The following is a 23,044-nucleotide window of genomic DNA, read 5'->3' on the forward strand; positions in this document are numbered from 1 at the left end:
TTAGCTTTATACGTCATATATACGTATATATATATAAAATAATTTTGTTGTGATATTTAAAATAATAAAAATATTATGTCAATGCAATTTTATTTTTGGAATGATCAAATAAACATAGTCATGGATATAATTTATGAAGGATACCCTTAAGCAATATAATTATTTTAAATGAAGCGTAGATACATTATTAGAAAAGTTATCAAATTTTTTTTTAATAAAAATTATATCATAAAAATATCATTAAATTTTATATAGGTGTTATTTACTAAATTAATAATAATTTCACTACAAAACACACATTAATTTTTTTTTTATAATTGTAGGATAATATCATATAGGGAATTAAATGGGAAAATGTTCTTGAATTTATAAATTTTATTTAATCATTTTATATTAAATAAATAAAAAATTTTATATTAAAAAATGGATGGAGATGACGAGTTACGGAGGATGGAGATAGAAAGTATTGAAGCAATATATTCTGATATTGTAACTATTGAAAATGGTAATCGTATTATATTAAATTTACTAGATATATGTATAATACAATTTGATCTACCACAAAATTATCCTTCAACGTAATTTTAGTTATTTTTTTTTTATTATATAATTATTTAATTATTTTTAGATGTATTCCTAATATAACAATTTCCGGTCCTTTATTATCGCGAACTATTAAAAATCAATTTAATGAAAAATTGCTTTCTATATGTAATAGTAATAAAGGGAATCCTGTAATTTATGAATGTATAGAAGGTATAAAAGATAATATTTCAATGATAGAAAATATCAAAAGAATGATAGAAAGAAATGATCAAGATGAAAAAGAACATAAAGAGCATAAAATTGATTTTTATACTGATATACCAGATATAATATCTGGAAACATATTAACAGATAGAAAAAGCGTTTTTCAAGGGCATATTGCAAAAGTCAATAATATTGAAGATGTATGTTTTTCTAAATGCATATTTTTAAATAAAAATTTAAAAACAACTATTTAGATAAACAAAGTATTATGGCAACTAAAACAAAATAAAAAAATAAAACAAGCAACTCATAATATGTATGCATATAGATATAATTTTATTAGAAATGATAAAATTTATATTGCTCATGATTGTGATGATGATGGTGAGACTGGAGCTGGTGCCAAGATGGCTCAAGTATTAGATTTAATGAAGTGTGAAAATATTTTGGTTGTAGTTTCAAGATGGTACGGTGGTATAAAATTAGGTCCAGATAGATTTAGACATATTTGCAATATTACAAGAGATATGGTTAATGAATATCTAAGTAATAACAAATAAAAATTTTTTATTAATTATTATTATATATAACAAATTTAACACAAACAACAAAAAAAATTAACATTTAATCCATTCTGGATCTATTAATGAAACATCTTTTGCATAAATATCTGATGTTTTACAGAGTTCACTAAAAACTATTGCATCCGGTTTTTGACGATGAAGACATGAAGATGGATGTATTTTAAGATGGACAGATTTATTAGATACTAATACAAATTTGTCAATAGATCTATTAAAAACTGCTGTATGTAATGATAATCCACGAGTTAATGCTTCTCGTACCTGTGAAAAACTTGTCCCACATGATTGTCGTTTCAATTTTAATGACAAACAAATATCACTAAGTTGTTTTCTAATATTTGCAGCTGCTTCAATATTTCGTTTATCAAAATAATGTTTCTTTGTCCATTCTTTAAAATCACCTATTGGCATAGATCTTTTTCCCTGAGCATAAGCTCGATAAATACGTAACATCATTATATGGTCTCCTTCATTAGTTTCAAAAACTCTTCTATGACTTTCCACTTGCTCTCTTACATTTTCTGGTGGAGTAAGAAATAATTTTTCAACAGACATACATGCAACAATAGTAAGACATTCCTCTAAACATCCAAGAATTGCTGATTGTAACAAAATTGCAGCATATTTAGGATCAACCGGAAATTTTACAAGGTTATCACCAATTGAGGTGATTTTATAATTTCCATCAATGTTACCTTCAATTGCATCTAATGAAATTAATTCTTCAATTGCTGAATTAATTTTATCTTCACTTGGCATTTCAATTAACTTTAATTTATGTGGTGCTGACATTCCCATTTTAAACATTTCAAGAAAAATTCCAGATAAATTTATCCTTAAAATTTCAGCTTCTGTAGCAACAGGTTTCTCATGAAAAACTTTTTCTGTAAACATCATATAAACTTTTCCATGAGCCATCCTACCGGCTCTTCCTGCTCGCTGAAAACTTTGTGCCTGTGATGTATTAATAATTTTTAAAATATCTGTTTTTGTATAAGGGTTAAAATTTTTTTGTTTAACTTTTCCAGATTCAATTACAATTTTTATATCAGGTATTGTAATTGATGTCTCAGCAATATTAGTAGAAAATATTACTTTTCTCCTATTATTTCCTACTTTTTGAAATGCCTTAAATTGTTCAGAATTTGATAATGATGCATAAAGAGGAATAGGAACTATTGGAAATTCAATTTTTTTATTTTCTTCATTACATAATCTACATGCAGCCTCAATTTCATCTTGGCCAGTTAAAAATACTAAAAATGACTCATCTAATGGTTCTTTTCTATGAAGTTTATATACAGTTGAAAGAGAATTATAAAAATAATCTTCTTTGTATTTACATTTATCAATGAAAAAACATTCAATAGGAAAAGTTCTGCCAGGAATATGATAAGTTGGTGCATCATTAAAATATTTTGAAAATAATCCCGCTTGTAATGTAGCACTCATAATTATTATTGTTAATGGGGTTTCTCTTCTACGAAGACAACATTTTAACATATATAATAACATATCAGTATGGACTGCACGTTCATGAACTTCATCAATAATAATACAAGAATATTTACTAAATATTCCATCATAAATACCTTCTCTCATTAAAATACCATCAGTTAAATAGACAATTTTTGTCTTCTCTGTAGTACAATTTTCAAAACGAACTCTATATCCAACGACATCGCCACAAGATGTATTCATTTCATCGGACACGCGTTGTGCCAAAGATATCGCAGCAACACGACGTGGTTGAGTGATGCCGATTAAGCCTTTCTCACCAAAGCCAGCTTCGTAACAAAACTATAAAAAAGTTATAATCAATAGATTAAAAAAAATGAACATACTTGTGGGATTTGTGTACTTTTACCACATCCTGTTTCTCCCATTAAAATAGTAACTTGTTTACTCATTAACCATTGTATTATTTTTACTTTTTCTTTGTGAATTGGTAAAGGTGTTTTCCTTTCAAATCTTCCTTTTTTTGCCTCAATGCCATTTTTAATTTCATCAGAATTGTCAAAAAAATCAACTCTTTTCCTAACTGAAGATTGAAAATTCATAATAGGTAAACAATTTAAATATAAAAAAAAAATAAGTTCAAATTAGGAAAATTTGGTGAAGCGTATCCGTTATAAACTCATTCTTTTCTTTGTAGGATTTTCTGAGCTATTTTTCAATGGCGACACGTAAACTTATAGAAAAAATTGTATGGAAATTAAGACATATATATATAAAGTTTATATTTCTTTTTTTTTTCTATACATTACCATATGAAATAAATAAATGTAGGAAAATGTTTAATATTTTAAATATAAAATTTTATAAAAAAAAAAGTTGTTAACACAAAAGTTTAGAATAAAAATATTTTTTTAATAAATAATATTATATTTCAATCGTAAAGTTCAATATATAAAAATCAAAAATTTTATTATAATTTGTTTTTTTCTTATAAATATGAAATTTTATAAAAAAAATACTGTTATACAATGATCTACAAATTTTTTTTCAAAAAAAATTAATATTATATAAAAAAAATGTAAGATAAATATTTAAATAATAATTTTTTTTTTATAAAAAGTTGTTAATGTTAAATTTATCTTCAACATACTATTAATAATTTTTTTCTTTGTTGCTTTGTTTTTTCAATTTTATAAATCTTAATTAATGTAGATAATTTTTTTTTTATAAATCTTTTAGTATTTTTAAAGAAAAACTAAAATGTTAAAATCTAAATTTATACAATATAAATTGTAAATATGATTTTTTTAACATTTAAATTTTTAAAAAGATTTACATTATACAAAATTTTCTAATAACAATAAATTTTACTGGTTATTTATTTGATTTCAAAAAAAATGTTAGCAAATAAATTATCTAAATCATTATTAACAAAAAAATTTTTAACCAATCAATTAGGATGTGCTTCAACAATGGTGTATCCAAAATATGAAACAATTGAAATGTTTAAAGAAGGAAATACTACCAGAATAAATTTTAATCAAATTAAAAATTTAAATGCTATGAACGATCGATTTTTTAATGAGTATAATGATGCTTTATTAATAGCAAATGAGGATAAAGATACATCATTAACTGTTATATCTCATAATGGTAAATATTTTTCATCTGGTTTAGATTTCTCAATGTTCAAAGGTCTTTCAAGAAAAGAAATTGAAAAATTTTCATATTCATTAACAAATAGTATGCTTTGTACTTTAGAAAGATATATATATCATAAAAAACCTACATTATGTATTGTTAAAGGTCCAGGAATAGGAAGTGGATTAACATTTTTAGGTATTCATGATTATGTAATTTGTAGTGATAAGGCATATTTTCAAGCACCATTTACTAAAATAGGAGTATCACCAATAGATTTTTCATCATATACTTTTCCTAAAATTATGGGTATAACTAAAGCTAATGAATTACTATTATTTGGAAGAAAAATTACTGCTCTTGAAGGAAAAAAATATAATTTAATAAATGAAGTTGTTAGTGATAAAGAAATTGATTCAATATCTGAAGCTAGAATTAAAGAATTTTCTTCTTTAGATAATGAAAATTTAAAGATTGTTAAAGGTGTTCTTAAAACTCATGATAAAGATAAGCTTATTTTAACTGGAAAAAATGAAATGAATATTTTTAGAAATCGTTTATGTTCTGATGTATTTTATAATTCATTACAAGAAATGTTAAAAAAACTTGAAAAAAAATAATATATTTGATAAATTTATATAATTTGTAAAATTATTTTATTTTTTTTAAAAGATACATTATAAAATAAAAGCAAATATTTTTTACCTTAAGAATATTTTAAAAATTATGTTTATTAATATATGTATAATTGTTTAATAAACTCTTGAAAAAGTCTGTTCACATACTTGATATTATATATAAATGTTTATTGGCATTATTATAAACAATTACTGAAGTAACTGTTTATAAAAAAGTATTGTATTACTATACAAAAACGTAACATCTGGTAATGCTAACATATCTGAAGTGTTCTTATATTAGTCATCTGCTCAATACCTGAATTATAAAAGCTTTACATATTCTAATATTTTGTCATTTGTACTATTTCAAAGAATGCTATTTTTTATTTTTTTATCTTCTATTATTATTGCTACATTTAATATAGCAAAAAGTGAATTAGAATGCAATTCAAAATTTGAACTTTATGTTGGTAAATTACTTTACTCCTCTGTATATGATCAAATATCAAAATGTGATAAATGTGCAACACTTGAAGGATATATAAAAGGTAACAAAGAATTAAAAGGAACATATTCTGGATGTCTTGATCAATTAGAATGGATATTAAATGATTTTATGCAAGAAAATCCTTTTAAAATTCATGGAATATGTGGAGTATGTTTTATTATATTATTTTAAAATATAATAATAAAAAAAAATTTTTTTTTTAGGTATCTGGAAAAGGATATTCATTAGTAAATGAAGATTATGATTTTCAAAAATATAACATTACAACAACATGTACTTATGAAGAAAATAATGATGATAAGTTTATAGAAACAAGTAACCGAGAATCAGGCCCTATCCAAGCAGCAATGGTTTCAAATAATATAACAGAAAAAAGAAAAATAACAATATATATGGTACTCTCATCAATCTTTCCAATAATAACCACTTTCTATTTTACCACTTCTTGGTTATTTGAAAAATAATAATAATTTTAATATGTATTTATTATGTTATAATTAAATTACTTTTCCGCCAGATTTGGCCTTCATTGGATGTGTCTTCTTTTTTTTTACATAATCATCTATAAACCTCGTAACATTATACATTTATTTTTGACTAAACAAATATATTAATAAAAACAATTTTTTTTTTAACTTTCCTACTACTTTCTGTTCTTTTTTGATTTAATTTAAAAAAAAAAAGAAATGAAGAAAAGAAGACATTCTAGTGTGGATAGACTACGTTTACATAAAACGAATCATTTTCCATTATCTGGGAGCAGGCGACGTTCCTCTACAGGCTTTTCATCACCATTTGATGCTTTCTCTTCTATCGATACTTTAAAATGTGTATCAGAACATTTATTTATTAATTGTGTACTTAAAATTAATCAAGAAAATAGTGAAAATATAATTATGGATGATAAAAAAATATTAAAAGAACCACCTGCTTTATCAGCATCAAGATTATTAATACCTTCTAATATTATGGATACATGGAATCAACATAAAAGTTTATTCGGTGATAAAGTAAAAATTTTAGAAAAAAAATTTAATAAAAGGCAAAGTTTTTTAAAAAAATTTTCACTTTATTTACAAGTATTTTATGAAAGATCAAGATTACGTTATTTTATTCCTATAATAATACTATTAGCTTATTCATTTTTAGGAGGAATAATTTTTTATACAATAGAATCACCAGCAGAACGTGTAGCACTTCGAGAAAAAGAAGAATATATAAATAATGAGGAAAATAAAGTTTTAAATGTTATATTGGAAATCGAAAAAGAGTTAAAATATTTTTTTACAAAAGCAAAAAATATAACAATGTATTATTATTATTTACACGAGTATAGAAAATTTGCTATGAATAAATTAAATCAACATATATATTGGTATGCATTAGAAAGTTATTATTTATCAGATCAAGAAGCATTTAAATCTTCACTCCTTCATCCAACAAAACCTGAACCACATTGGTCAACACATTTTAAAAAACCATATGGACAAATATATGCTTTAAAAAATTATACAGAACAATTATCATTAAGATGTTGGGAAATTTGTACAGAATTAACAGGAGAAAAAAAAGCAAAAATTAAATTAAAAGAAGCACTTCAATTATTTCATCAATGGACTGGTCTTCAACATATTTTATCACCAACATTTACTTTTAGAAATTCAATGTTTTTAGCAGTAACAACATATACAACAATTGGTTATGGAAATATAACACCAAAAACAAATAAAGGAAAATTTGCTGTAATGATTTATGCTATTATTGGTATACCATTAGTATTAATGATTCTTCATAAATTAGGACGATATATATTATTAGCATTAGAATATACATGGGATATGACAATTTATGCTATGGAAGCTGTTGGTGGTTTAAAAAATGGTGAAAAATATAAAAGTAAATTATTAGATGAAGAAAGAGATTCTGGTATTCCAGTATTAGTTGCAATGTTTGTAGCATTTGGTTGGATGTTTATGTGTGCTGCTGCATTTTTATTTTTTGAAAAAGATTGGGATTATTTTAAATCATTTTATTTTTTCTTTTGTTCATTAACAACTATTGGATATGGTGATGTTGTACCGACATCCTCTGATGATATGTTTATTATTTTCTTTTTTATTATTATTGGATTATCACTTGTATCAATGTGTATTAATGTTGTACAATTAAAATTAGAACAACTTGTTGAAGAAATATTATTAGCAATGATGGAGGAGTATACTGGAGATTTAGAATTTGGTTTTTCAGGAGCTAATCTTAAAGCTAGATTAGGTGTTGTTGATATGTGGAAAATTTGGAAAAGACGTAGAAGTAGAAAGAAGAAAGAAAAAGTTGGTAAAGTTAAAGATATTATTGTTGATGATGTTAAGTATGGTGTTGAAAAAAAACCTAGTTTTGTAAATAGAAATTTTAGAGAAATGATGCCTTTTGGTAAAAGAAGAAGAGTTGATGAAATTATGGAAGAAATTCAAAAAAGATTAGTTCAAAAAAATAAAAGTGTTCAAACAGATCCAGTAAATATTTATAATATTAATGAAAAACCAATAGATAAAAAAGTTACATTTGCAAATAAATCTGTTGGATCATCATGTTTATCATTAATAAAAAAACCTGAATTAGAATCAGTAGGTGAAAATTTAGATGAATTACCAATAACATATAAAAGAGATATTACTTATCGTCACAATCAAACTGAACATGAAATAAGACGACGACCAATATTACCAACACCAATAAAAATTCAATATCCAACAAATGAAGAGGGATATCAATATACTCCAGCACGTCGTTGGACATTTGTTGAAACGGGAAAAGCATCAAAAGGTGCACCAAGAGGACTTGCAGCACAATATTTTTATCATGGTCAACAATATGTATGTTTATTTTTATTTTTTATAATATATTTATAAATATATATATATTTTAAGCCACATTCTGATGAATTAGAATTTTTAGTACAAGAAATTGATTCACGTTTAAAAGAATGTAAAAAAAAGTTATTAGAGAAACAAAAGATAGAGGCACTTAAAACACGAAGGAATACAGAAACATCTGAAACAGATGAATAAAATATTTATTTATATATAATGATATACATTCGTCTTTCAAAATTATTCAATTTAATTATTTCTTATTAATAATAATAAATTTAAAAGATATAATTGCTAATATTATACTGTTTCTTCACATATTTCCATAACCCTATCTAATGATGCATCCCCCAATATATCACTTTCAAATAACTCATCAAAATTTTCTGTATATGATGATAATGATATTGTTTTTGAATTTCTTTCATCCTTCTTTTCATTATTTTGTTTATCTTCAAAAAAATTATCATCTAAAAATGTATCATGACCAAAACTAGAATCTAATGAATATTTTCGTTTTTTTAATAAAAGCGCATTAACCAAAAGCATTTCTTTATCTCTTGGTAAAACATATAACTTTTCTGTATACAAAGATATTTCATTAATGATATTTTTTTGAAAAACTACAATTATCTAAAAATAACAAATTTATTTTTTTCATTTTTATATTTACTTACTACTCTTGGATCTGTAACATTAATACAACTTGTAAATGTTTTATAAACATTACTTTTATTTGATTCTGTTTTATCAGGAATAAGTAAAATTTTATCAGCAATCTTCAAACAATTTGAAATCCATAAATTTTTATTTTTATTAACTTTTTTACTTTCCCAACAATCTAAAAGTACATTACAATTATATTCAATTAATTCATAGGCTAATTCCTCAGCATACTCAATATTATTATGAATTATTAAAATATTTTGCTTTTCATTATTATCATTAAAGCTTCTTGTGTCTTGGTATATCCAACTATTATTAGATGAATGTGAAAGAAGTGGTGTAGATTTAGTTAATATTTTGGGAGAAAAATATGTTTTGATAATATGGTAAAAAAGGACACACGAGATGGTTAAACTTATCAAAAAAAATGTCAAAGTTGTTATAAATAAAATAATACGCCAATTGAAATTACTTTTTACATCATCATTGTTATTTATTATTAAACTTGATTCTAAAAATATTTTATTTGATTTTTCTATCAAACATTCACAATTCCAATCTCTTCGAATACATAGACAAATTTTATCACTTCCTCTATATTTGTTTGCTTTAATTTTACTTACATAAATATTATTTAAAAATAAATGTTTAAATGAAACATTTCCAGATAAATAACCATTATTTTCTATTAACATATTTCTTGAAACAAATTTTGATTCCACTTTTGAATTATTTAAATTTTCCAATTCAATTTCATACTCCTCAAAACAAAATTGAGATGGTGCCCCAGAAAATGATATATTTATCATTTTTTTACTATTATCAACAGATATTTTATCAAAATGTGGTTTCCATAAACTGGCATAATGAGCTGATCCAAATACAATATCAACAGGAGAACAATTATTAGAAATTTTATCATAATAATCAATCATATTTAATTTTATTTTTTTAATTCCAATTGAAATAGTATAATTTTGACCAAATTGAAATAATTTTTTTATTTTTATATTTATACTATTTATGGAATTATCATATGTTTGGGCAATAATTGTAAAATTAACTTTTTTAAATTTATCATTATATACAGAAATAGGAATATTAGGTAATGTTGATGTAATATGAACTGTCACTTCTGACATAACATCACCATTTATTGGATTAGTCTGAATATATTTTAAATTATTTTGATATTATCATACTTTTAAACTCACTCGAATAATATAATCAGCTGTTAATTTTAAGATATTTGAAGAATTAACTTTAAAAAATTTTGGATTGTAACTATCAGCTACAATAGCAATACAATTTGGTGAACATGATATATCTTCTCCTAATACATATGAGGTAAAAATAAATATAATAATAATTTTCCACATAGCATGAAATATATAAATATATAATTTATATATATATATATTATAAGATTTTAAATTTTTTATTTATTTACTTATCATCAACAAAAGAAATATTGAGATAATGTATAACTTCGTTACCTCATAAAAGATATATTTAATGTATGTGGATATATTAAATTTGTTAAAATTATTTTATCATTTACACAAAAACACGCCTCCTCTTAATTATAAAATAGATCATATATTAAAGTCTTATATGATTGCATTTCTAATTTATTATTGAAAAACGAAAGTTTATTAAGATTGTGATTTATTTATTTTAAATTAACATTATGATCATCAAAAATAAATTTAATTATCATAAACTTTTAATGATTAATTTATTATATAAAAATTTATTTGATAATTATAAAAGTTATTCTCTAATTAAATTTAATAAATAGAAAAATAAACTTTTATGGCAAACGAAATTCCAATTATTATTTCTTATAAAGATTTTTCTTTCTGTTAGGCGGTGATCAAGTAAAGTTTTATCTTGTTAATATATATTTTCTTAAGTTTTATTATCTTATCTTCTTTGTTTATTTATAAATAATAATTAAATTATTTAATGGAATCAAAACGTGAACCTGATAATCCTAGAAAGATACAAGAGATTGTTGCAAATTTTGATGTTGGTGAACTATTAGGTTCAGGTTTGTTTTGTTATTATTTTTATACAAATAATAATATTTTATTATTTACTTTTATTTTTATAGGATCTTTTGGTGCTGTTTGGAAAATTAGAAACAAAAAAACACATGATTATTTTGCATTAAAATTATCAGCAGAAACAGCCTATCCAGTGTCAATGAAATGTGAAGTTGAAGTTTTAAAAAGATGTAATGGAAGTTGTAATTTACCTAAACCATATTATTTTGGTAAATGGAATCATCAATATTATATAATTATGAATTACCTACCACATGATGATTTTATGGAAATTTTATATTCATTTACTAATAAAGAAATTCTAGATTATGCTAAAAATCTTTTTATTGCTTTAGAATATCTTCATTGTAGAAATATTATTCATAGAGATGTCAAACCAGGAAATTTTTTATATAATAAACGAGAAAAAAAATATATGTTGGTAGATTTTGGTTTAGCATCAATTTATAAACCTTATGAAGAGAATGTTTTAACACCGGTACAAGTTAATTTAGACAATAAACGTGATAGTACAGTTAAAAGAAAACTTAGTAATACTGAAGCTGAATTAGAGGGATACTGTGAAAATGTTAAAAGAAGAAATGTTAATAATATTGATGAGATTGATAAAAAATTTAGTACTAAAGTAAAAAATGTTTGTGATTGTTATGGAAAACCTTTGTATTGTTCTAAGTGTAAAAGTTTACCTAAATTTTCATATTGTAGATCTGGAACTAATGGTTATAGAGCTCCAGAAACAATGTTATTTTGTAAAGATCAAACAACTAAAGTTGATATTTGGTCGGCTGGTTGTACAATTTTAGGTGTAGCCTGCCAATTACCCTCATTTTTTAGACCAGTTGATGAGTTACAGGCATTATTTCAGTATGCATCTATTGTTGGTACCGATGATTTAAAAAGAGCAGCAGATTATTGGAATGTTGACTTATTAATGAGTTTGAATTTTAAAAGAAAAAGTTTTTTTCTTATTACTAAAGCAATGAAGGCAAAATCTATTAATTCAATAAAAAACTTAACTGAAACTGGGTGTTCTCAATGCAAAAGTTATCTTAATGATAATCCTGAAGGTATATGTGTTTGTTTTAGAGATGATTCTACTCTTATATATGAAGATGAATATGAGGAGATAGTTGTAAAAATAATTAATTGGTGTCTAATATCTCACCCGAAAATACGTTTTTCGGCAAAAGATTTACTAGGATGTATTGAGGATTATGAAAAATTAATTGAAGAAAAAAAATGTAAAAAAGAGTAAAAAAAGGTACTATTTAAGTTTTGGTAGGACTTTTTTTTAAATGTAATTAAGTAAATATATTTTTGTTTATTTTTAATGCATTAATTTTTAATTAAGTAAATTTTTATTAAGAGATTTATTGGTAATGATTACTTAGATAAGAGATAGATATCAGATTTATACAAGAGAAATTATACCTAACTACTTATAATTTTGATAAAATATTAAAATAGATGTTTATTTAGACTTAATTTAAACTTACATATTCACAAAATATTTTATCTCTCCACGAGATAAGTCACATGAATAGATTATTATTTTTCTAAGTATTTATAACCTTAAAAGTTATTATTTATCAAAGCAAATATTTTACTATTATAATTTTTTTTAAATGAAAAATAGTTTTTATCTCATATTTTCAAATATCAAACTAATTAATGTAGTGATAAGAAAAATCAATTTAAAACAACGCTATCAAGATTTAGATTTAAGATTCATCTTAAAGTACTACCCATATATCAACTTCAACAAGATTCTTCAAAAATATTAAATTTAAAACTCTTTAAAATATAAATAAAAAAATCTCAATTATAATCTTTTATTATTTATTTTTTTTCAAAATTATTTAATCACAATAAGTATATATAAAATAATAAAATAAAAAATTTTATATAAATAGAAGTAGACTAAAAAATGAGGTGTGAAAAATGTTTTTTAATTTCTTATAAAAATTTCTAAGATAAAAAAATGAGTTAATAATAAAAAGTGTAAACATACTTTTTTCAATTTTATTATGATATAAAAAAAATATCCTAAAAATTCAAAATATTTTAAGCAAAATTTAATATTTAAAAAGAAAAACATAACTACAAAAAAAATTTTTTTTATGGTCTAAACTTATTTTAGAGTAGAAAATTTGACCAAAAAATAAAAATAACTTTTTTTTAAATTGGATTTAATGTGAATCTTCAAAAATAAACTATTTTCAGGAAAACTTTAATATTATTCTTTAAAATTAAGCTATTAACAGGTAGATTTGGACCGAGGATAAAGAAGATTTTGGAGTTGAATATTTTAAAGATTCAAAAAAGTTATACATTCTGTAGCATTCTACCAACCTTTTTGAATAAAAAAAATCACAATGAAAATAGATAACTTTCCATGAATAAAAACAAAATTATTGGTAAATTTGTAATATTAATTTTAAAAAAATATAATATCTTGTATATAAATATGTTTTTTTAGCATATTTATAAATAATTTCTTTAAATATCTAATTTTGATAATTCTGTATCAAAAATATTGAAATCAAAAATATTAAAAGTTCTCCCAATTGTACATGTACTATTTTGAAGAGTTTCAAAATCTTTTAAAGATGTATATAATTTCATCATTTCAACAATCCTAAAAGCATAATTATCTAAATTCTTATAACATATATAATAATTGTGTAATTCATTATTAACTATTTTTAACATTCTTTCATTTTCTATATAACATTCATTAGGTAAATTTGGAACATTTGCATTTGACCAAATAATTTGTAATATAATATATGAAACTTCATATTTATCTAACATCATTTGTTTCATAGGATTATATATATTTTTTATTTGATATTTTTCAATTGGATCAAATAATTTTGTAAGATTTTGGGCAAAATCTTTTGGAAATGCTGGATCTTCTTTTAAAGTTTTTTCATCATTTGTAAAACTATTATGATCAGTTATAATAAATGTAGCATTATTATTATATCCAAATAATTCTAATGATATAAATAGTTTTATAAAAACAAAAATTATTCCATTTGAGTGTCTTAAATAATTCATTTTAATTTCATAGTTATATTTATTAAAATTTGGTATTTCCATTAAAAATTTTGAGTAATTAATTATAAAAGTTTTAAAATAATCTATACATGATGCAAAATTAATTATATTTATAAATTTCATATCTTCTTTTTTTACTAAAATCATAGAATTTTTTAAATTATTAATGGCTTTAGTAACTAATTGTAAATTTGTTAATGGTACTGAATCTGATGAAATACTTTTAATTATAGGACATTCAAAGATTGTTTTAATCATATTAATTGTTTCATTAAAATTACATATAATTTTACAATTTTGTATTTCAAATGTGCTTTTAATAACACTTGTTTGCCTCGTGATATTATTTGTATTAAAATTTGTTTGATATGATTCATTATAATTATTGTCATAAAAAGAATTTTCATTAATTTGAGGTGAATTTTTTAAAGCCATTCCAATTTTCTTACATTTTTCATATCTACAATATCGACACATACGATTTTTATCTATAATTATTATTATTATAATAATAATAATCTATAATAAAATTACCTTTTGTTACATTACAATTTTTCGTTGCTTTTCTACATTTATATACTTTACCAGCTACAACAGTTCTTCTAAAAAAATTATTAAATTAATAATTATATAAAAAAAAATAGCTACCTAAAAAATGAGCTACATGGTTTGCATGCATTAACACCAAAATGTATAGAATTTGTTGGTACATTACAAACTAAGCAATATTCACTTAATTGTGAATTTTTATTTGAATTCATTATAAAATCTTTTTTGATAAAACAAAATGATATCACAATAAAACACTTTTACAGAGAAAAATAATTTGTGTAATTTTTGTGTTCATTCTTTGATAAGATTTATATTGATAAGATATTTTGATACAAAGGAAGGTTGACTTATTTGCTTTTTTTATTTAAAATAGCATCAAGTTGTGTGTAAAAAAGAAATTTAATTGCTGGAGAAACATTAATTTGTGAGAACATGATTCATTATTATTGTGGTTTGACTTTGAAATAATCTAATAATAGAATAATATCTATGCAAAGTTTTTAGTAATTGATATTTAAATATTTATTATACATAACAATTATTTCTTATTAATTTACTTTTTTTGTACTTTCAAGTAGAAAAGTAAATATTATAATTTTTTTATATACCTAGAATCTTTTAAATTTCTAGGTTTTATTAACAAAGAAAATAGATTATATTGTTATTTTTAGAAATATTACAAAGAGATGATATTTATTTGACTTTTTTTTTTATATATAATAATTAAAAACTTAAATAAAATAATTTTAATATACTCACGTTCTTGAAGAAAAGTACAGATTTATAATTTATTTAATTATAGATAGTGTCATTATTTTTATAAAATTAAAATGATACTAACAACAACAGGATGTTAATTCATCAAACATTGTACAATCAAAAATATTTAAAAATTTTGCAATAAGTAAAATTTCACGTTCACGAGCTGAAAATTCTTTAATCATTGCCAATAATTTTGCTATTTCTGCAACACGCCATGCATAATTATCCATTTTTTTATCATAAATATAATGATTATGAATTTCATTACTTATTACCTTCAAAATATTATCATTTCCTGTTTTACCATTTTTTATATCAACAGCTCTTTTTTTTGTCCATAAACTTTGCATTATTAAATATGCCATTTCCATTTGATCAACTTGTAATTCTTTCATTGGAATAAAAACAAATGAATCTAAAAATTTAAATGAAGGTGTAAATAAATCCATTATTTGTTTTTTTACATGTGGTGTAAATTCTTCATCAACAACTTGTAGACTTTCTAAAAAATGAGCTGATTCAGTATCAGTAAGTATTACATTTTTTGAGGTTAACTTTTGACAATATTCTATAGAAAAATAAACACGTAAAAATACATGACACATTGGCCAAAATGATTTAAATAAATCCCATTTTTCACTAGAACTAAGAATAACAAAATCTGGCATATACATTAAAAGTTCAGCAATATGAATTAATAATTTTTCCCAAAATGCAACAAATTTTCTAAATTCTATTGTATATGATATTGTCATTTTTTCATTATTTGCAATACCTAAACTGGAACGTAAATGAATTAAACCTTGGACAGTTTTTTGAAGACATGATAATTGTACACCATTTATTTGTAAAACACCATGTAATGGTTTACTAAAAATATCTTTTATTATTGTAATTGTATCATGAATATCATAAATAACTTTATTTCCTTTAATTTCAATTGTTCTTTTAATAACACTTTTAAAATTTACTGGACTATTATTTTGACTATTTGTTGGTGTTACTATTTCTTCAGATTTTTGTACAACTACTTTTAAATTTTTTAAACTCATACCAGCATTTTTACATTTTTCAAATCTACAATATTTACAAAATAATTTCTCACCTAAATAAATCATATATATATATATAATTAAATATTTATTATTAAAAAAAAAAATTAATTATATTTTTATATTTACCTGCTTTAATAGGACAATTTTTTGTTCCCCTCCTACATTTATATTGTGCATTGGCATTTGCACTTCTTCTAAAAAATGCTAAAATATAAAAAAAATTTAAACATTAAATTTTTATATATAAATATATATATTATTACAACTACAGGCTCTACAAGCATTTACTCCTAATGAAATACTTTTTGTAGGTATTCCACACACAAGACAAAAATCCAACAAACTATCCAATTCATTAAGCATTATTTCTTTTCCAAATTGATATAATAAAAATATGAAAATAATATAAAATTTGTGTCGAAATTGTGTATGTAGGTATGTTAAATTAAAAGTTTAATAAACATATAACATCGCTCATTGGTATTGTAGAAAAGTTATAACATAGGGGTTGTATATGTTTATCTTAATAATATTATAGCAATGAAGTGCAACTTGTAAGTGTATAACTTGTGATAGTATATGAAAAAAAAAAGGTTTCATTATAATTGTTAAGTAATTTTATATTGATTTCATGCTTTATTGATCTATTCAAGTACCCCCAAAATCTTATTAAAAAAAAATTTTAAATATCATTAAGTAATGTTTTATTTTTATATAAAAATATTAATAAATAATTGCAAAATTTTATTTTAATAAACATATAAAAAAAAAAAAAATATTTGATTTCAAACAAATCAACCATACAAAATAGACAATGTTAAAAAAAAATTTTAAACAAATATGATAGTAAATATAATAAATTAATTTAATTTTCAATATTTATTTGTTGACACTTTATTACAATAAAAATAATAATAAAATAAAACAAAATATATTATTATTTTAATTGAACTTGAAAATATAGTTATCATGTATGATCTTATGAATTCAATTGTGATTTTTTCTTTTGTCCTTCATACTACATTTTTATTAGAAATACTATTCTGTTGCAATTTTATTTTATGTGTTTGAAAAATTTAATAATATTTTTTTCATTTAAAAATTTTGCAAAGATGTCAAAGAATTTATATTAAATTAAATAATATAAAATATCATTTTTCTTATTATGTACTGACAAAATGATAATACAATATTTATCACTATTAAAATGTTTAATGTTGATTTATTTAATAAATTTATTGTACCTTTAAAATGTTATCAAATACTTTTTACGAAATATCAAATATCTTTTATTAATTATCTATAATTTCAAAACTTCTCTACATTCATTATAAATAATTGTTTTCTATTATAAATGTCTATAATTTTTTTGATAACTAAGATTAAAAAAATTAAATAATATTAAATGACAAAATTTTTTAATATATATAGTTAAAAAAATAAATGAAAAGTTTTTTAAATCTATTATTTTTCTTCATATAACTTTGAAAAATATTTTTGCTCGTAATTTACTTTTTTTTTTCTGTTCTTCCATCGACAGTTAACTAAAAATTAAAAAAGAAAGTAAATTAATTAAATATAACTTTTTAATATACATTTTTTGATATATCAAATTATTATAGAAAGTGTATGGTAAAAATAATTTACTATATACAATAAATAATTTTAATATAAAAAATTAACTTATTATTTTTATTTTACTTTTAAATTCAGAACTTCAAAATTTTTATTGTTGAAAAATCTTTAAAGAAACGATTCATAAATTATATCTCAAAATAAATTTTAAATCATAATTTTAAAATTATAGTTTTTAAAAAATTTATTAACTTTTTCTCTTATCAGTTACTTTTTTTAAATTTCCCGTCAAGTGCATTTCTTCAAGAACTTAATCTTTTTATATTTTCAATAATGATATTTCTTAGTATTAAATTATTTCAACACTAAAAACAATTGTGTAAAAATTTTTTTATTTTTTTTAAAAATTAAAAAAACATAGTGATTTACAAAATGTGTTACATTAAAAACAAAAATAAATTTAATTAAATATGGTTATCCAAAAAGACGACCCTACCAAAACTAAATAGTATTCAAATTTTTATCTCCATTGTGTAAAAGCTGGACTAAAAAAAATATTAAGTAAAAAAAGTTTTTAGTATTTATTTACCTTTTATTTAAAGATGAATTAGCACCAAAAGATGATTGCTGTGAGTTACCAGATAAGTTACTAAAACCTGTTCCCGCTTTATTGGCAAATGAAGAAAAAGAACTTTGACCAAAAGATGACTGTCCAAATGCAGATTTACCAAATGTAGAAGTATTTGATGAAGGAGCACCAAATGAACTTCCAGTTGTTTCACCAAATGCAGGTTTAGCAAATGCTGCATTTGATCCACCAAAAGATGATCCAGTATTTGAGAAAAATCCAGGTTTAGGTGCATTAGATGATTGTTGAAAGGTATTTGTTTGTGCAGGTCTAGCAAATGAGAAAGAAGAATTATCTCTAGAAGTGTTAGTTGATGCACCAAAAGCTGACTGAGCAAAAACATTTTTTTTTTCAGTTGCCTGTGACCCTAAACCACTCATACTGCTAAAGAAACCTGTTGAAATATTATTTCCATCATCCATACCTTCATCTGATTGTGGAGGTTTTGTGGCTTGATTATTAAATGATCCACCAAATGCAGATCCCCCAAAGACAGATTTGCTTTGTGATCCTCCAAAAGCTGATTGCCCAGTCTGTTGTGACCCACCAAATACAGATCCTCCAGAAGATTGTGATCCACCAAATGCAGATTGACCAAAAATGTTCTGTTTTTGTGTAACAGAAGAACCACCAAATACAGATGGTTTGACTGGAGTATTTGTTATGCTACTGCCTCCAAAAAATGATCCCTGTTGAGGTGGAGTTTTTGTTGTATCACCAAAAATAGGAGTTTGTGCATTGTCGCTGTCTTTTGTTTTTGATGTATCCTCAAAAAATAATGAAGATTTAGGTTTTTCTTTGTTTTCGATGTTCTCTCTGAAAGGTGTTGTTTTAAGGGTTTCTGAATTTACCTGTGCTTCATTACCAAATATTGATTTTGAAGAATCACTTGAAGGTGTTCTGCCACCAAAAAGTGATAATTGTGGTGAATTATTTTCTTGACTCTCTTTTTCAGCCACTAAATTTTTTGGAGACTCAATGGTAACTGTTTGAGTTAATGAAGTTTTTTCATTATTTTTCATAGTTAATGGTGAACTATTTGTTGGTTTTGATGAGTCTTCTGTTTTAACAAAAACATCTGAATTTTCCCCTTTAGAAACATTAGATTTATCTTCCTGAGAAGGAACTTTAACAATTGTTTCGTTTTTATTTTCAACCTCTTCTGGTTTAGAAACCACATTTTCTTTGTTTGTTAAATCAACTGGTAATACATTTTTATCAATTGATTTTGTAGCAATGGTAGCTACGGCTTCAACTCTATTTCCTTTCACCTGTTCTTTTTCTTCCTCCTTTTGTGGATTAAAATCAATTTTTTTCATCTCAGCAACCATAAGTTTTCTTGTCATTTCTAAAGTTGTTTTAAAATCAGCAGCATATTGTTTTGCCTCATCTAACGTATTTTGTCTTATTTTTGTAATGTCTTCTTTTGTCAAATATAAATCAACAGGTTGACTTTCTGAAAATGAATTATTAACTGATCTTGAGACAATCAAACACTTTTCTAACATATCTTTAACATTAGATACAGTATTTTCTAAAGTGTTTTCTTCTTCATCTTTCTTAGCAGTAATATTTTGTAAAAATGGTAATGTTTGTACAAATTTCTTTCCAACAGGTTTAGAACATTTCTTTTTTAAATAATTTTGAAATTCCTTAGACTTGTTTCTATTGACAGTAAATAAATTTTGAGTTTCACCAATAAATGTTTTATCTAAAATAAATGAACTTTCTAATGTTGTAGATTGATTTAAAAATGAACGATCTAAATCATCATGATCTTTCTTTTCTTTTAACTTTTTTAATTCTGCATATTTATCACTAAGTAATTTAAGCTTTCTAAAAGCTACATATGTTGCACGAACGATATTTCTTGAAACGTTTTGTATATATTCTTGATCTTCAGGACCAATAACAACAGCGCTATCTAATTTTGCAATATTATTCATTAATCCTTTACTTTCAATTTTTTTATTTAACAATTCAACAGCTTTTGTTAATTTTGTAAAATTTTCCTTAACTTTTTGTAATTTATTTTCAGATTCATCAAAACTTGATTTTGTGTCAAAGAAATATGTTTCAGCAACTGATGCTTTATTTTTTTTCATATATGAAATTTTATTTTTTAAAGTTACCAATGTTTCATTTAAAGTTTCAATATCTTCAGATACAATCTGAGCCCAATGTGATACTTTGTTTTGACTAATGGTCATAACCTTAAGAGTTTTTAATAGTTCTTTTACACTTTCGTCATTTGTTATTGCTATTTGTTGACAAACTCTGTTGATCGCATTTTCTTGAGCCTGTATTTGAACTATATTCGTATTTTTTCTAGAATAGTATTCAGTAATTAATTCTCCACAAATTTTCCTTAACTTTACCAATTCTTCTTCCTTCTCTTTTTGTGCTTTCTCTTTTTCAAGTTCAGTAATTAAATTTACTTCCTCTCCCACTTTTTTTATAACTTCCTTTTCTTTATTTAATAATTGTTGTTTAATTTCTTTTTCTTTTTCCATAGCTTCAATTTTAATGTCAATATCATTTTTACTTGAAGTATTTAATAAATTCAATTCTTTTTTAATTGAAATTTTTGGGGTTTCAGAAGATGTAGAAACTGGAGAAAAAGTAATTGGTTCTTTTTTAGTTATTTTAGAATCATTAGATGTTAAAGGTAAGCTATTTCCTTGAATACCTCCATTGCTTGGAGTTTTTGGTATCATACTTTTAATATTTTCATTTTGTGGATTACCATTTCTTATTTTATATGGAATAATAGTTTCTCTAGCAACATTAATACTTTTGTAATTATCACTTTTTGTTACTAACCAATAAGATTGTAAAATACCATTAGAATTAAGAAGTACTATAACTGGTGAAGGTTTATATTCAATTGTAACATCATCAATTACTTCCTTATATTTATCAACAGCCGATTTATCAATTACAAATCCACATAAAAAGGGCATTTCATAAGTTTCACCAAGCTCAAGTAATATATCTTTATCTTCTGGTAATTCAATATGTCTATAAGTATCACCATTCTTTTCCAAGAATGCAACACCCAAACCATTATTAGATGCCACAAGAACCAAACCCCATTCAACAATATTTTCAAAATAAAATCTTACAGGATCAATAATTTTTTCTACACATTTACAAATATTTCCTAAGTGAGTCCATTGTGCAGGTTGATTTTTTTTTAAAATAAGTAATGATATACTAAAACTTTGACTTTTTTTTCTTTCGAATGCAAATACAAAATCAGTTGTACCAAGCCAACATATTCCAATACATATTAATTCATTTTCACCATCTATAACTGGACAAGGTTCTCTTCTAACAAGTGTTAAATCAGGTTTATATTGGAGCATCGAGCCATCCATACACCCAACAACAAGTTGTTTTCCTTTTGGACTCCATGAAATACAATTTCCTTTAGATTTTAATTCATCAATTCTTTTATGTAAGAAACATGTACCAGCAGGATTAAATTCCAAACAATATATTCTATTTCCACCGGTTGTATATGCAAACATTTCTTCAATTGTAGGATTCCATTGGAAATCTAATATCTCATTTTCACCAGCATAATCTACATATAAAGGATAAGGAGTATCACTGAATTCAAAACTAAATGTTTTTGTGTCATATATATGTATAAAATATTCATTTGATTTTTTTGAAAGAATTGCAAGATATTCACCAGAACAATTACAGTTAATACGTAAAATATTACAATCAAAATTAAATATAGTTGTATTTTTTTGTTTAATATTTGAAACTTTATTGTGTATATCTGAAGATAAAAATGTAGTAATAGTTGAAGTTCCATTAGTAGTAAAAATCAATCCATTTTTTGATGATGTCGTAATCCAAAATATAAAAGGTACCTTTGGAAAAGGTTTTGATATTTTGTTATTTGTTATTAATTTTGTATAAATTACCTAAAACATAATAATTATACTATAAAAAACTTTTTCTAACTTACATCAGTACCGTCTGTCATTATAGTAAAATAAAAATTATACAAATATGAAAAAATGTATCAGGAAATAATTTAAAAATAGGCCGCCCTCAGAAATTGGAATAATGACTAAATACTCTTTCCTGTAACGATAAGAGATAAATAAAATTTCAAAGTAAAAAATTTAAAGTTTACAAAATAAAATATTTTTTTTATTTAATATTACACATAACAAAAAATATTTTAAGTTTAAATCATTAAAATTAATTTTTTTTTCCAATT

At 23.0% G+C, this 23,044-nt stretch overlaps 11 protein-coding genes across 11 annotated transcripts; 5 read left to right on the top strand and 6 right to left on the bottom strand.

Annotated features, from left to right (window-relative positions):
- Window positions 1-423: 423 nt before the first annotated feature.
- On the top strand, window positions 424-1,310 carry SRAE_1000070900 (Protein IMPACT; the record flags this gene model as incomplete). Its single annotated transcript, XM_024647573.1, has 3 exons — window positions 424-578; window positions 629-950; window positions 1,005-1,310. The coding sequence occupies 3 exons, from the start codon at window positions 424-426 to the stop codon at window positions 1,308-1,310; spliced, it is 783 nt and encodes a 260-aa protein (XP_024501638.1).
- A 57-nt stretch (window positions 1,311-1,367) lies between these two features.
- SRAE_1000071000 (Putative ATP-dependent RNA helicase DHX33) lies at window positions 1,368-3,394 on the bottom strand (the record flags this gene model as incomplete). The annotated part of the gene is made up of 2 exons (XM_024647575.1): window positions 1,368-3,134; window positions 3,179-3,394. The coding sequence occupies 2 exons, from the start codon at window positions 3,392-3,394 to the stop codon at window positions 1,368-1,370; spliced, it is 1,983 nt and encodes a 660-aa protein (XP_024501639.1).
- A 795-nt stretch (window positions 3,395-4,189) lies between these two features.
- SRAE_1000071100 (Enoyl-CoA delta isomerase 2, mitochondrial) lies at window positions 4,190-5,053 on the top strand (the record flags this gene model as incomplete). The annotated part of the gene is made up of 1 exon (XM_024647576.1): window positions 4,190-5,053. One exon carries the CDS (start codon window positions 4,190-4,192, stop codon window positions 5,051-5,053), a length of 864 nt encoding a protein of 287 aa, XP_024501640.1.
- A 373-nt stretch (window positions 5,054-5,426) lies between these two features.
- On the top strand, window positions 5,427-6,025 carry SRAE_1000071200 (Hypothetical protein; the record flags this gene model as incomplete). The annotated part of the gene is made up of 2 exons (XM_024647577.1): window positions 5,427-5,708; window positions 5,765-6,025. 2 exons carry the CDS (start codon window positions 5,427-5,429, stop codon window positions 6,023-6,025), a joined length of 543 nt encoding a protein of 180 aa, XP_024501641.1.
- A 222-nt stretch (window positions 6,026-6,247) lies between these two features.
- SRAE_1000071300 (Potassium channel subfamily K member 18) lies at window positions 6,248-8,629 on the top strand (the record flags this gene model as incomplete). Its single annotated transcript, XM_024647578.1, has 2 exons — window positions 6,248-8,434; window positions 8,489-8,629. The coding sequence occupies 2 exons, from the start codon at window positions 6,248-6,250 to the stop codon at window positions 8,627-8,629; spliced, it is 2,328 nt and encodes a 775-aa protein (XP_024501642.1).
- Window positions 8,630-8,731: 102 nt separating this feature from the next.
- On the bottom strand, window positions 8,732-10,476 carry SRAE_1000071400 (Hypothetical protein; the record flags this gene model as incomplete). Its single annotated transcript, XM_024647579.1, has 3 exons — window positions 8,732-9,064; window positions 9,109-10,263; window positions 10,312-10,476. 3 exons carry the CDS (start codon window positions 10,474-10,476, stop codon window positions 8,732-8,734), a joined length of 1,653 nt encoding a protein of 550 aa, XP_024501643.1.
- A 589-nt stretch (window positions 10,477-11,065) lies between these two features.
- SRAE_1000071500 (Cell division cycle 7-related protein kinase) lies at window positions 11,066-12,421 on the top strand (the record flags this gene model as incomplete). The annotated part of the gene is made up of 2 exons (XM_024647580.1): window positions 11,066-11,150; window positions 11,214-12,421. The coding sequence occupies 2 exons, from the start codon at window positions 11,066-11,068 to the stop codon at window positions 12,419-12,421; spliced, it is 1,293 nt and encodes a 430-aa protein (XP_024501644.1).
- Window positions 12,422-13,665: 1,244 nt separating this feature from the next.
- On the bottom strand, window positions 13,666-14,990 carry SRAE_1000071600 (Nuclear hormone receptor, ligand-binding, core domain and Zinc finger, nuclear hormone receptor-type domain and Nuclear hormone receptor, ligand-binding domain and Zinc finger, NHR/GATA-type domain-containing protein; the record flags this gene model as incomplete). The annotated part of the gene is made up of 3 exons (XM_024647581.1): window positions 13,666-14,717; window positions 14,764-14,831; window positions 14,878-14,990. 3 exons carry the CDS (start codon window positions 14,988-14,990, stop codon window positions 13,666-13,668), a joined length of 1,233 nt encoding a protein of 410 aa, XP_024501645.1.
- Window positions 14,991-15,617: 627 nt separating this feature from the next.
- SRAE_1000071700 (Nuclear hormone receptor, ligand-binding, core domain and Nuclear hormone receptor, ligand-binding domain-containing protein) lies at window positions 15,618-15,914 on the bottom strand (the record flags this gene model as incomplete). The annotated part of the gene is made up of 1 exon (XM_024647582.1): window positions 15,618-15,914. One exon carries the CDS (start codon window positions 15,912-15,914, stop codon window positions 15,618-15,620), a length of 297 nt encoding a protein of 98 aa, XP_024501646.1.
- A 20-nt stretch (window positions 15,915-15,934) lies between these two features.
- On the bottom strand, window positions 15,935-16,961 carry SRAE_1000071800 (Zinc finger, nuclear hormone receptor-type domain and Nuclear hormone receptor, ligand-binding domain and Zinc finger, NHR/GATA-type domain-containing protein; the record flags this gene model as incomplete). The annotated part of the gene is made up of 4 exons (XM_024647583.1): window positions 15,935-15,958; window positions 16,008-16,648; window positions 16,725-16,802; window positions 16,862-16,961. The coding sequence occupies 4 exons, from the start codon at window positions 16,959-16,961 to the stop codon at window positions 15,935-15,937; spliced, it is 843 nt and encodes a 280-aa protein (XP_024501647.1).
- Window positions 16,962-18,693: 1,732 nt separating this feature from the next.
- On the bottom strand, window positions 18,694-22,804 carry SRAE_1000071900 (Nuclear pore complex protein Nup214; the record flags this gene model as incomplete). The annotated part of the gene is made up of 3 exons (XM_024647584.1): window positions 18,694-18,718; window positions 18,763-22,742; window positions 22,787-22,804. 3 exons carry the CDS (start codon window positions 22,802-22,804, stop codon window positions 18,694-18,696), a joined length of 4,023 nt encoding a protein of 1,340 aa, XP_024501648.1.
- Window positions 22,805-23,044: the final 240 nt, after the last annotated feature.

Source organism: Strongyloides ratti (assembly GCF_001040885.1).
Source record: "Strongyloides ratti genome assembly S_ratti_ED321, chromosome : 1".
NCBI lineage: Eukaryota > Metazoa > Nematoda > Chromadorea > Rhabditida > Strongyloididae > Strongyloides > Strongyloides ratti.